The 13,334-nt window shown below is 26.7% G+C and overlaps 1 protein-coding gene across 1 annotated transcript in view; it reads right to left on the reverse strand.

Moving 5' to 3' along the window:
* LOC119673013 (paramyosin, long form) overlaps positions 1–3,588 on the reverse strand; it is a 30,622-nt gene extending 27,034 nt beyond the window's left edge. Inside the window, exons 1-2 of the mRNA XM_038084212.1 lie at positions 3,174–3,588; positions 2,753–2,809 (exon numbers count right to left, since the gene is read on the reverse strand). Of these exons, the coding sequence (XP_037940140.1) occupies positions 2,753–2,809; positions 3,174–3,296 (180 nt within the window). The 5' untranslated portion in view covers positions 3,297–3,588. The remainder of the gene's footprint in view (positions 1–2,752; positions 2,810–3,173) is intronic.
* Positions 3,589–13,334: the final 9,746 nt, after the last annotated feature.

Consider the following 13,334-nt stretch of genomic DNA (forward strand, 5'->3'; position numbering starts at 1 on the left):
ATCAAGCATGTATATAAATGAATGTCAATGTTTGTGAACTATATCAGATATTCAAAAATTCTAATAATGGTTTTCATGTTTATTTTGGATAGAGTATTGCTATCCTGAACTGCAAAATACGTAACAGGATGTGTGTGCAGTGCCCTTGTTCAGTGAATCCAATATTTCTTAAGGTATATGTAAGTTATTAATATTATCAAATAATTTTATAAACAAATATTAATTATTGTTAATGAAAAATAAGAAATACAGATTAATTTGTTAGATGTTAGATTAATTAGATATCAATATATGAAACTATACATAAAGAAGGACCTGTTTATATGAGTTATGAACCAATGTATGTAAATTGGTGATACTAGAATCAATTATAAAGGTAGGTATATACAAACTTTACTTTTCCTTATTTTACTCTATTTTAAAATATTGTGAATGTATGCCGGAATTGATTCTAACAGATAGTAGATTCACTTTTCCTGATTTTATTTTATTTTCTAATACTATAAAGGTATACCGGATTGGTATATGGGATTGGTTCTAACAAATAGTAGTTGATAGTAGCATAAATATTGCTTTCTCATATAGAATCTAAATTAACTTATTTAGTTCTAATTTAGTGAAATGTTTCTATATGGTTAAAGTGCACTGCAAAGATCCATTGAGATCGCAGTACTCTAGCTTAGATGTCTAGGTACATGAGAGATAGTTTATGACTGTTCACTTTCATCGACTGATGTATATTATTATATGATAAAGTATATATATGATAACGTATTTTTTATATATTATCATAAGTTTGAACAAAGATATAAACATTTTCATATGAGATGTTATTATGTTATCAAAGTGACATATTTTACATCTTCATACGGTGTTCCATAAGTATATAACAGGCTTCGTTTAAAACTAATATTCTAATACTTTATTTAAACGACTTACAAAAAAAGTGACTAGAGAGTTTGGTGTCTATAAAAGCATTTATATAATAACTTACGTACATATAAACTTAGCACATAAACTTATTGTTTATATTTCAATGAATAAATTTCTATAAATAATTTACTGTCTTATTTAATTATAAATTATTTAAATTGTGTTTTTTAAATATAGTTATATCATATATGGTTGCAAAGATCTATTAAGATTGCAGTGCTCTATCTTATTGGAAGCTTAATCTCTATTTAATTCAAATCTCTAAAGTTTATTTAATAATCATGAAATAAGCTTAGAATTCCAAAATAAAGGTTTTCTATTGTACCCATCTATCTCGCTGGAAGTTCAAATCTCTATTAAATTCTAATCTAAATTAATATAATTCAATAGCTGTTTCAATACTTAACATGAAAGGAGTTTAGGATTTAATAGTTTCAATAGTTATTATTAGTTTCATTTATTTATGAGACTCTATATATTATTAGAAGTCACAATGATATACTGCTAACTGTATACTGCTAAATATTATGATAAAACCTTCCATAAAGGATGACTCTTAGTATTTTATTTTAGACAAGATAGATAAATATCAGAGATCTAGGCTTTTATTTGGAAAGAAGTACAGCGAGCACTATAATTTTTTTTTTTTTGAGGTGTGTGACTAATTTAATTTGTAATAAGTATTTTGTTGTTAGTCTTAGTGTCTAACTTAATTTTTTATAAAGGCTATCATTGCTAAGAAAATTATTTCAAAATACTTTATCATGTTCATATTTTTCGTGAAAAATTTCTTTGCAACTGTTTTAATAATTAAACACTGTCTGAGCTAAAAAATCCAGCTCTTCTATCATTTTCTATGAAATTTATATAATTTCCTCTGCTTTCTAGGTTTTTTCAAAGAAATAAAATAAAAATCTTTTTCTGTCATTTATAATTTTTGGCTATTAAAAATCTTTAAGCATTAATTTTGAAATAAAAATTTGTAGATGTCCACACCTAAGCCGTAAGACTGCTGCCTACATAGCCCCAGGCCAAACGAATTTTCTAAATTTGTAACGTTTACTTTTTATCTATAATTTTTAAGATGTGAGTACGTTTATTCGCTGGCTGCTTCCTATACTCTTCGGTATCTGAAGAAGTATCTCAGTGTTGTTGTGGCAACGCATTTCATGCGTACTTTTTGCATGAAAATAATTGCAAGAACACATTTACATTCTGTTTTTTTATTTTTTTTTTTGGATTTTGAATGAAGTTGCCGTGTTGTAGAAATTGTTGATGCCACAAAATGTGGCAGCAGTTGTTGTCATTGTCAATTTACATTATTTTCCTGCTGCTGCTGTTGTCTCTCTAACTTATTTATCACCAAATGCTCTTCTACTCTTAGTGCTAATATTTTTGTTGTAAATATTTAGCTTCTTCACTGCTCTTATATACAATTGAAGTTCAATGCACATCATTATTATGCGAAAATTCAATATCCGAATTTCTATCGATTATTTGATTAAGAACGTATAGGCATATAGGCATATAGGCATGACTTTTAAATAATTTTTTGAAATTTTTTTCTGTATCTAACAGTTTTGTGTATCTTACACACTTAATTTTCAAGTACTTTCTTTAATTAGCTAATTAACAAAATGACATTTACACAACTGAAATGTGTGCTGATTTCAAATAAGAATTTCGACATTTACTGCTTAGGTTTGCTCATAGTAATTTGTTGCAAAATTTCCAACAATTTCAATATATATTTATTTAATTAATTTAATTATTAATAATTTAAATATTTTTTTTTATATGATTGTATATGTATACTTACTCTTTGACGCAATTCACGTTCAACTTCAAGATCATCTTGGAGCAAACGGATTTTGTCCTGCAAAAAGAAGTCACTTATTAATTGAGCACATTTCACATTTTTATTTTTCATATATTTAAATTTTTTTTTTAATAATATTTAAATTTCATGTTAATTATTTTTTTTTTTTAATTTAAGTATTTAACAACTTATAGAATTTGTTACATAAGATCATTCCACAGTGTCGTTCACATTTGGTTCATTCGTTCACATTTTTTGGCAGCGCTTTAGCTGCGATACTTTATCATTTTTTCTTGATTTTTCCAAAGTTGCTTTTATTTTGGTTTTTAAAAAAATATATTTTTTTAAATATTTTCATTTCACATTTTCACAGAAAATTTTTTTTCTTTCCAATATTTTAAAGTCCAACGTTGTGGCTTACCTCCAAGCGCGAGAGGGCGCTCAAATCGGCTGAGTATTCGATGTTAATATCAGCCACACCGGGTCCAGTTGAAGTGGCCCTGTAGGAGTATTTTGACGAGCGTACAGCTTGGGATGAAGACATTATGTTTAAATTTCTTTATTAATTATTTAATAATAAAAATTGCAATTTTTTTATAAAAAAAAAATTTCACTTCTTTCTCGCCCGCTTATTCCTTAACGCAAGAATATATCAAAAATACCAAATATTTCTTTTTATTTCAAATTAAAGCTATCCACAAAAAGAAACGTATGTAGTTGTCACCGAGTCACCGAATAATTCGTAATAAACGTCGGAGTAAGGCTGGTGATCTACTGAACAAGAGATCCCCGTGTCGTTCGAATAAAGAGTATTTCGTGAATTTGTGCTGGCCGAAATGTGTTTTCCTTCTATTTGAACCAAATTACATTTTGAGTGGAAATTTGTTTTTCTTTTCTGTCTTCTATTTTCCTAAGTTTTCACATTAGCTTTTCGTGTATGTTGGCGTTTTTGAGTGAATTTCTGGGCATTATCTTCCATGTATCTAGAGCTGTATGAAATATATATGCCAGCTATAGTCGCACATTCGGCGCGCATATTTAATTTTATATATATATATATATAAATATATATTTTTTTTCTAATAAAATTTTCACGCTCATCTCACACTTTCGGCAGATATCTGTGTTAATTGCTCATTTATTTGCTCTTGTTGTTGTTGCTGTTGTATGGAAAATTCTTGGATTTTATTTTATTAAAAATAAAACCAAAGGAAAAGCTTTTTTTTTTGAAAATATTCTTTCATTAAATATATTTTTAAATTGACTCAAATTTTGAGTAATTACGATTTTTACCTGAGATTAGCCATCGTGAAGCTTTCTATAATTTTCGGCAACTTTATTTAAGCATACCTACATACATACATATGCATGCACACATACACACAATATGTGAAAATATTTGCAAAATATGAAAAAAAATTATTAAAAAAATATTAGTCAGCCTGAAGAGTTTAATTTTTATTTTTAGCTTAATTATTATTAAATTATTTATTTATTTATTTATTTTCTTTAGCAAACGAAAACTGTTTATAATAAGTTTCGTTCATACATAGATACTTTGTGTAAGAAAACTAATAAATTCATAATATTTCATATTTGCTGCAGATACTTTGGAGGGTCAAAGATATCTCATCACAAGTACGCAAAAATATTAAATATTCTCAAGCTATTTTGGTACATTTGTGGCGAATTAATAAACCTCAGAATGTAAATTGCTTGAGACGTTTTCGAAAATAATTATTAATGCATTAAGCCTGAAATGTATTAAAAACTAATTAATGTTTGCGAATGCCAAAAGTTTTATTTTTGTTATCAATTTTGGCTTACGTTGGCAATTCAAATGACTTTCCTTATAATGTATATACATTAAGACTGAAAAGTTTTCGGAAATTCTCATTTAAAATTCGCGCGCTGAATATTTTTCGATATTTTAAGTTTATGTAGTTTGGCAGCACTGTCCTTAATTACTATGCCAAAAATGAGCGCGATCTGTCAGACAGTTCGTTTACGGCAGCTGTTGAAACCAGTTCACCTCAGTAGTGCGTTGCGAAAATAGTCTTCGACGGTAAATAACGACCGTCCTGAAAGGCTGTTACCACTCATAAACTTGAGTTTTCGATAAAACTGATTGCCCATAAGCCTTGTGTAGCTACACAAGGATTCTGCAATCGAAATTCGTTCGAAAACACAAAATTTGATGCAAACTCTTTGTTCAATATTTTTTTCCATTGTTTTTTTCGCAACGCACTACTGAGGTGAACTGGTTTCAACAGCTGCCGTAAACGAACTGTCTGACAGATCGCGCTCATTTTTGGCATAGTAATTAAGGACAGTGCTGCCAAACTACATAAACTTAAAATATCGAAAAATATTCAGCGCGCGAATTTTAAATGAGAATTTCCGAAAACTTTTCAGTCTTAATGTATATACATTATAAGGAAAGTCATTTGAATTGCCAACGTAAGCCAAAATTGATAACAAAAATAAAACTTTTGGCATTCGCAAACATTAATTAGTTTTTAATACATTTCAGGCTTAATGCATTAATAATTATTTTCGAAAACGTCTCAAGCAATTTACATTCTGAGGTTTATTAATTCGCCACAAATGTACCAAAATAGCTTGAGAATATTTAATATTTTTGCGTACTTGTGATGAGATATCTTTGACCCTCCAAAGTATCTGCAGCAAATATGAAATATTATGAATTTATTAGTTTTCTTACACAAAGTATCTATGTATGAACGAAACTTATTATAAACAGTTTTCGTTTGCTAAAGAAAATAAATAAATAAATAAATAATTTAATAATAATTAAGCTAAAAATAAAAATTAAACTCTTCAGGCTGACTAATATTTTTTTAATAATTTTTTTTCATATTTTGCAAATATTTTCACATATTGTGTGTATGTGTGCATGCATATGTATGTATGTAGGTATGCTTAAATAAAGTTGCCGAAAATTATAGAAAGCTTCACGATGGCTAATCTCAGGTAAAAATCGTAATTACTCAAAATTTGAGTCAATTTAAAAATATATTTAATGAAAGAATATTTTCAAAAAAAAAAGCTTTTCCTTTGGTTTTATTTTTAATAAAATAAAATCCAAGAATTTTCCCATACAACAGCAACAACAACAAGAGCAAATAAATGAGCAATTAACACAGATATCTGCCGAAAGTGTGAGATGAGCGTGAAAATTTTATTAGAAAAAAAAAAATATATATATATATATATATATATATATAAAATTAAATATGCGCGCCGAATGTGCGACTATAGCTGGCATATATATTTCATACAGCTCTAGATACATGGAAGATAATGCCCAGAAATTCACTCAAAAACGCCAACATACACGAAAAGCTAATGTGAAAACTTAGGAAAATAGAAGACAGAAAAGAAAAACAAATTTCCACTCAAAATGTAATTTGGTTCAAATAGAAGGAAAACACATTTCGGCCAGCACAAATTCACGAAATACTCTTTATTCGAACGACACGGGGATCTCTTGTTCAGTAGATCACCAGCCTTACTCCGACGTTTATTACGAATTATTCGGTGACTCGGTGACAACTACATACGTTTCTTTTTGTGGATAGCTTTAATTTGAAATAAAAAGAAATATTTGGTATTTTTGATATATTCTTGCGTTAAGGAATAAGCGGGCGAGAAAGAAGTGAAATTTTTTTTTTATAAAAAAATTGCAATTTTTATTATTAAATAATTAATAAAGAAATTTAAACATAATGTCTTCATCCCAAGCTGTACGCTCGTCAAAATACTCCTACAGGGCCACTTCAACTGGACCCGGTGTGGCTGATATTAACATCGAATACTCAGCCGATTTGAGCGCCCTCTCGCGCTTGGAGGTAAGCCACAACGTTGGACTTTAAAATATTGGAAAGAAAAAAATTTTCTGTGAAAATGTGAAATGAAAATATTTAAAAAAATATATTTTTTTTAAAAACCAAAATAAAAACAACTTTGGAAAAATCAAGAAAAAATGATAAAGTATCGCAGCTAAAGCGCTGCCAAAAAATGTGAACGAATGAACCAAATGTGAACGACACTGTGGAATGATCTTATGTAACAAATTCTATAAATTGTTAAATACTTAAATTAAAAAAAAATTAATTAACATGAAATTTAAATATTATTAAAAAAAAATTTAAATATATGAAAAATAAAAATGTGAAATGTGCTCAATTAATAAGTGACTTCTTTTTGCAGGACAAAATCCGTTTGCTCCAAGATGATCTTGAAGTTGAACGTGAATTGCGTCAAAGAGTAAGTATACATATACAATCATATAAAAAAAATATTTAAATAATTAACATAATTAAATTAATTAAATAAATAAATATTGAAATTGTTGGAAATTTTGCAACAAATTACTATGAGCAAATCTAAGCAGTAAATGTCGAAATTCTTATTTGAAATCAGCACACATTTCAGTTGTGTAAATGTCATTTTGTTAATTAGCTAATTAAAGAAAGTACTTGAAAATTAAGTGTGTGTAAAACTGTTAGATACAGAAAAAAATTTCAAAAAATTATTTAAAAGTCATCATGCCTATATGCCTATACGTTCTTAACCAAATAATCGATAGAAATTCGGATATTGAATTTTCGCATGATAATGATGTGCATTGAACTTCAATTGTATATAAGAGCAGTGAAGAAGCTAAATATTTACAACAAAAATATTAGCACTAAGAGTAGAAGAGCATTTAGTGATAAATAAGTTAGAGAGACAACAGCAGCAGCAGGAAAATAATGTAAATTGACAATGACAACAACTGCTGCCACATTTTGTGGCATCAACAATTTCTACAACACGGCAACTTCATTCAAAATCCAAAAAAAAAATAAAAAAATAAAATGTAAATGTGTTCTTGCAATTATTTTCATGCAAAAAGTACGCATGAAATGCGTTGCCACAACAACACTGAGATACTTCTTCAGATACCGAAGAGTATAGGAAGCAGCCAGCGAATAAACGTACTCACATCTTAAAAATTATAGATAAAAAGTAAACGTTACAAATTTAGAAAATTCGTTTGGCCTGGGGCTATGTAGGCAGCAGTCTTACGGCTTAGGTGTGGACATCTACAAATTTTTATTTCAAAATTAATGCTTAAAGATTTTTAATAGCCAAAAATTATAAATGACAGAAAAAGATTTTTATTTTATTTCTTTGAAAAAACCTAGAAAGCAGAGGAAATTATATAAATTTCATAGAAAATGATAGAAGAGCTGGATTTTTTAGCTCAGACAGTGTTTAATTATTAAAACAGTTGCAAAGATATTTTTTACGAAAAATATGAACATGATAAAGTATTTTGAAATAATTTTTTTAGCAATGATAGCCTTTATAAAAAATTAAGTTAGACACTAAGACTAACAACAAAATACTTATTACAAATTAAATTAGTCACACACCTCAAAAAAAAAAAAATTATAATGCTCGCTGTACGTCTTTCCAAATAAACGCCTAGATCTCTGATATTTATCTATAGTATCTTGTCTAAAATAAAATACTAAGAGTCATCCTTTATGGAAGGTTTTATCATAATATTTAGCAGTATACAGTTAGCAGTATATCATTGTGACTTCTAATAATATATAGAGTCTCATAAATGAATGAAACTATTAATAACTATTGAAACTATTAAATCCTAAACTCCTTTCATGTTAAGTATTGAAACTGCTATTGAATTATATTAATTTAGATTAGAATTTAATAGAGATTTGAACTTCCAGCGAGATAGATGGGTACAATAGAAAACCTTTATTTTGGAATTCTAAGCTTATTTCATGATTATTAAATAAACTTTAGAGATTTGAATTAAATAGAGGTCAAGCTTCCAATAAGATAGAGCATCGCGATCTTAATAGATCTGTGCATATCTCATGTAACAATATAACTATATCTGATGTAAATATATTTAAAAAACACAATTTAAATAATTTAAAATTAAATAAGACAGTTAATTATTTATGTAGATTTAATCCTTGAAATACAAACAATAAGTTTATGTGTTAAGTTTATATGCAAGTAAGTTACTAAATGCTTTTATAGACTACCTACTCACTTTTGTTATAAGTCATTTAAATAAAATATTAGAATATTAGTTTTAAACGATGCCTGTTATATACTTATGGAACCTCGTATGAAGATGTAAAATATGTCACTTTGATAACATAATAACATCTCATATGAAAATGTTTGTATCTTCGTTCAAACTTATGATAATAGGTATATAAAAAATACGTTATCATATAATAATATACATCAGTCGATGAAAGTAAACATAAACTATGATAAACTATCTCTCATGTAACTGGACATCTAAGCTAGAGTACTGCGATCTCAATAGATCTTTGCACTGCACTTTAACCATATAGAAACATTTCACTAAATTAGAACTTAATAAGTTGATTTAGATTCTATATGAGAAAGCAATATTTATGCTACTATCAACTAATATTTGTTCGAACCAATCCCATCAATTCCGGTATACCTTTACAGTATTAGAAAATAAAATAAAATCAGGAAAAGTGAATCTACTATCTGTTAGAATCAATTCCGGCATACATTCACAATATTTTAAAATAGAATAAAATAAGGAAAAGCAAAGTTTGTATATACATTCGTTCATAACTCATATAAACAGGCCCTTCTTTATGTATAGTTTCATATATTGATATCTAATTTATCTGACATCTAACAAATTAATCTGTATTTCTTATTTTTTATTAACAATAATTAATATTATTTTATAATATTATTTGATAATATTAATAACTTACATATACCTTAAGAAATATTGGATTCACTGAACAGGGCACTGCACACACATCCTGTTACGTATTTTGCAGTTCAGGATAGCAATACTCTATCCAAAATAAACATGAAAACCATTATTAGAATTTTTGAATATCTGATATAGTTCACAAACATTGACATTCATTTATATACATGCTTGATATAAACAAATATATATCATTGTCGAGCTAAGGAATTTTCTACTAAATTCAATAATAATACCCCCGGTCCTCAATTCATACCAGATTATGAATAATTTGGGGCACAAAATTTTTTACGCATTTAATCATACAGTCCCAGGCAAAATATGAAGATTACTGATATTGAACTACATATAGAAATAGAAAAAAAATTAGAATTCTAACTCTCTAATATTTCACTAAACTAATAGACTGGGATATTAGCTGTGACAAGGTATATCAGATGGGACAATAACCGAGTTTCGAAATTGTTAGATGTATAAACAAATGATCATGATTTTTTGAATAAAAGCGGTTTGAATTGTTTATAGATAATTTTTTTTTTATTTTGCATATCAGAAAATAAAGAAAATTTGGGCACAAAATTTATTGTTCCCTATTAACGAGAGCTTCTCAAGATTCTTTTGTTTATTTTTTTGTGGGTTTATAATACAACCTGTAAGTAAAATAGAAAATTAATCTATTAGTTAATTTTGGCAGATGAAAAGTCGTAGAAAAATAAAATCATGATAAAAATAGTTAATATAAATTATAAAAAAAAATTTAAAAAAATTTTATAAATCTCTCATCTATTACAAATACTTAAATATATTAAACTATAAATCACACGATTTTAAAAAATTGTCTTAGCCAACTAATATAAGTTCGGAACATCTATACAAAACTTTTATTAAATATATAATTATCTGGAAGGAAATCTATTAATATAAGCTCTAGAGGTACACAACAAATCCACATGTAATCTACGTAATATTTTGACTTACTCATGTACTTCATCTAACTATTTAATTTTTAGTATTATTATGTATACTATAATATATATTTATACTATATATTTAAAAATGTTAGTTTATATATATTATTTATGCAGAAAAATATGTTTATACTACTAACTTATTTACTTATTGATAGAAAATCATTTAAGACTCTCTTTAGGTATTTAATTATTTAATCAAAACTAAGGTAGTTGCTAACCTCAAAAATCAGAAGAAGAAAAAATACATTAACAATCAAGAAATATTTAAATAAATTTTTATCATTTGGAAAAATGAAGCTAAATTTAGCACAGACATTCAATACAATTATTTAAAATTTAAAATGTAGAATAACAAAAATATACGAAAAACATACAAAATACAAAAGAAAAATAAAATAAAAATTTTATTTCTAGTTGAAAAAAAAAACAAAAATTATTGCAAAGCTTTTCAGTAAAAATATTTATTTGTATCTGTGGGAGAAAATGTTTTTAAAAAATAATTTTTTTATACAAAAACTTTTATACACGAGTAATTTTTACATAAAATACACTGCTAGAATTATTGCTAACAATTTATTTGACACTTCTTAATTATTAATTAAATAAAAACTTTAATATTATGTTATTTAAAATGCTGCAGTAAATGTATGAGATTCATTTGGAAGAATATCTGAACTCTTGATATCTAAGTTTATATTTTCATATCACCTGCATGTCTATAGATACAAAACAAGCAATCATAACGCCCACATAATGACTCACATACCGAGTAGAGAAATACATCAAAAAGTTTATGTGTCATATGCGTATTTTTAATTTAAAATTAAGAAAATAAAGTAAATCAAAATGTTGATTTAATAATCTTGGGATTTTTGTTGCATGCAAAGAGCAAACACTACATAAAGACACCAGCTAAGCAGCCATGGCGGAACAGCCATGACAGGTAGGTGAGAAGAGATCACTGTGATCATCTCTGCCAGTAATACGCAGAGATGATCCTTGCATGTAGCTCATGTTCAATACTTGACCGACCACACCTTATAAATAATTTGTTGCTATATATACTCTTCGTACACTTCGTAGTTGCCACATGTTATTTTCGATGTTTTATTTTGCAGCTGCAATATTTCTAAAATCATGAAAATATATTCTATATTTTAGAATACACAAGAGACATATATACAAAACAGAAACTGAAGTCTTTAGGAATTCCTACGAGTACGAGTAGGTATATATGTGTACTTCAGATTCACACATGCGAATATCTTTCATACTCATCAACTGGTCATTTATATTTGCTCGAACGTTCCGTTTTATTACTTTTAACCAAATAAAAGAAAAAAATATATATTTTTTATACAATATATTCTATATTGTATATTGTATATTGAATTTTCTAATTTTATGGTTTTTGTTTTGAAAATTGTATCTCATCAGCATTCACACACACACACACACATGTGTGGAAACCGCACACACATGCAAATTAGTTTTAAAATTAATTTCGCACTTTTATTGCTCCTATTCAAATTAGGTCGTTTAAGTTTAAAATTGCAAAATTCTTATACTAAATTTAATGTTTCATAAGTACAGTTGTATTTTTTTATTTGGAAAATTTTAATTTTTATTGCTAAGTTATTAGTAAAAATTTATATATGCGGTTTATAGGTGTAGCGATTTTTGATTTTTATTAATTTGAAAATTATTTTCATTTTGGCAAAATGCCTTTTCGCTTGTCAGTGTTGCATATAAAAATGTAATAAATTTTCAAACATTTTTATATATTTTCTGCCCCACTTGCATAACGAATCTAGAAAGAAGGAAGTGCAATAAAAAATTAGATATGCTCCTATGCAAATTGCAATGGTTTTATTATCTATTCTATCTGAAAATACCTTACAAATACCTTAGATTAAATGAAATATACTACAAAAGAATTTCAATCATTTAAAAACTCACATATTTTATTACATGCATTATTTTATCTTTTATATAAATACTTTAAACATATTATTTAAAAACATTTAATCTATATTAATTAAATAAAAAAGCTATGAAATTCAATTTTTTGGTATTAAAATATCTGAAAGCAAGCATTAGTTTTTAATACATAAGCCTGCTTCCACTAAAAAACATTTTTTTTAATATATAGTATAATATAATAAAATTAAATGTATAAAATTTTTGTAACATAATATACAAATATAATACTACACATACTACCTAGGCTGATTACACTACACATTATATAAAGATCGGAACAAATCTACCTCCCTTATCAAGAGCCAGAATAGATAGGCAGCTGTTCTGTGTGGGATCCAAACATAGACCGATAATGACCTGGTAAAGAACATTTTCTAAAGAAATCCAAAAAAAAAACAATTAGAGAATTAAGAACAATAGCACTTCAAGCTTCTTAAATAACTATATTTATAATAATTAATATTAAAAATATATCTATAGTAATAATGATTACAATAATATATATATGTAAACATACAATTACATATAATAGCGTACTGATATCATATAAGCAAATGTTGTTCAGTTTCAATATTGAATTATATGACCAAAAAAAATATTTCAGTATTCAGTATCAGTATATGTGTGTATATATATATATGTATGTATATATATGTATAATATAATATAATATATATATATAATATATATTATTATAGCAATATGAGCAGTATTTAAATGTGATTAAAATCTCTACTCCTTACAATCAATTCCATATACATAGAAACTATTTAAATATATTCACCTATTGTTCAAGTGAAGTTTCACTCGT

The sequence above is a fragment of the Teleopsis dalmanni genome, chromosome 1, assembly GCF_002237135.1.
Source record: "Teleopsis dalmanni isolate 2A chromosome 1, ASM223713v2, whole genome shotgun sequence".
Lineage (NCBI taxonomy): Eukaryota > Metazoa > Arthropoda > Insecta > Diptera > Diopsidae > Teleopsis > Teleopsis dalmanni.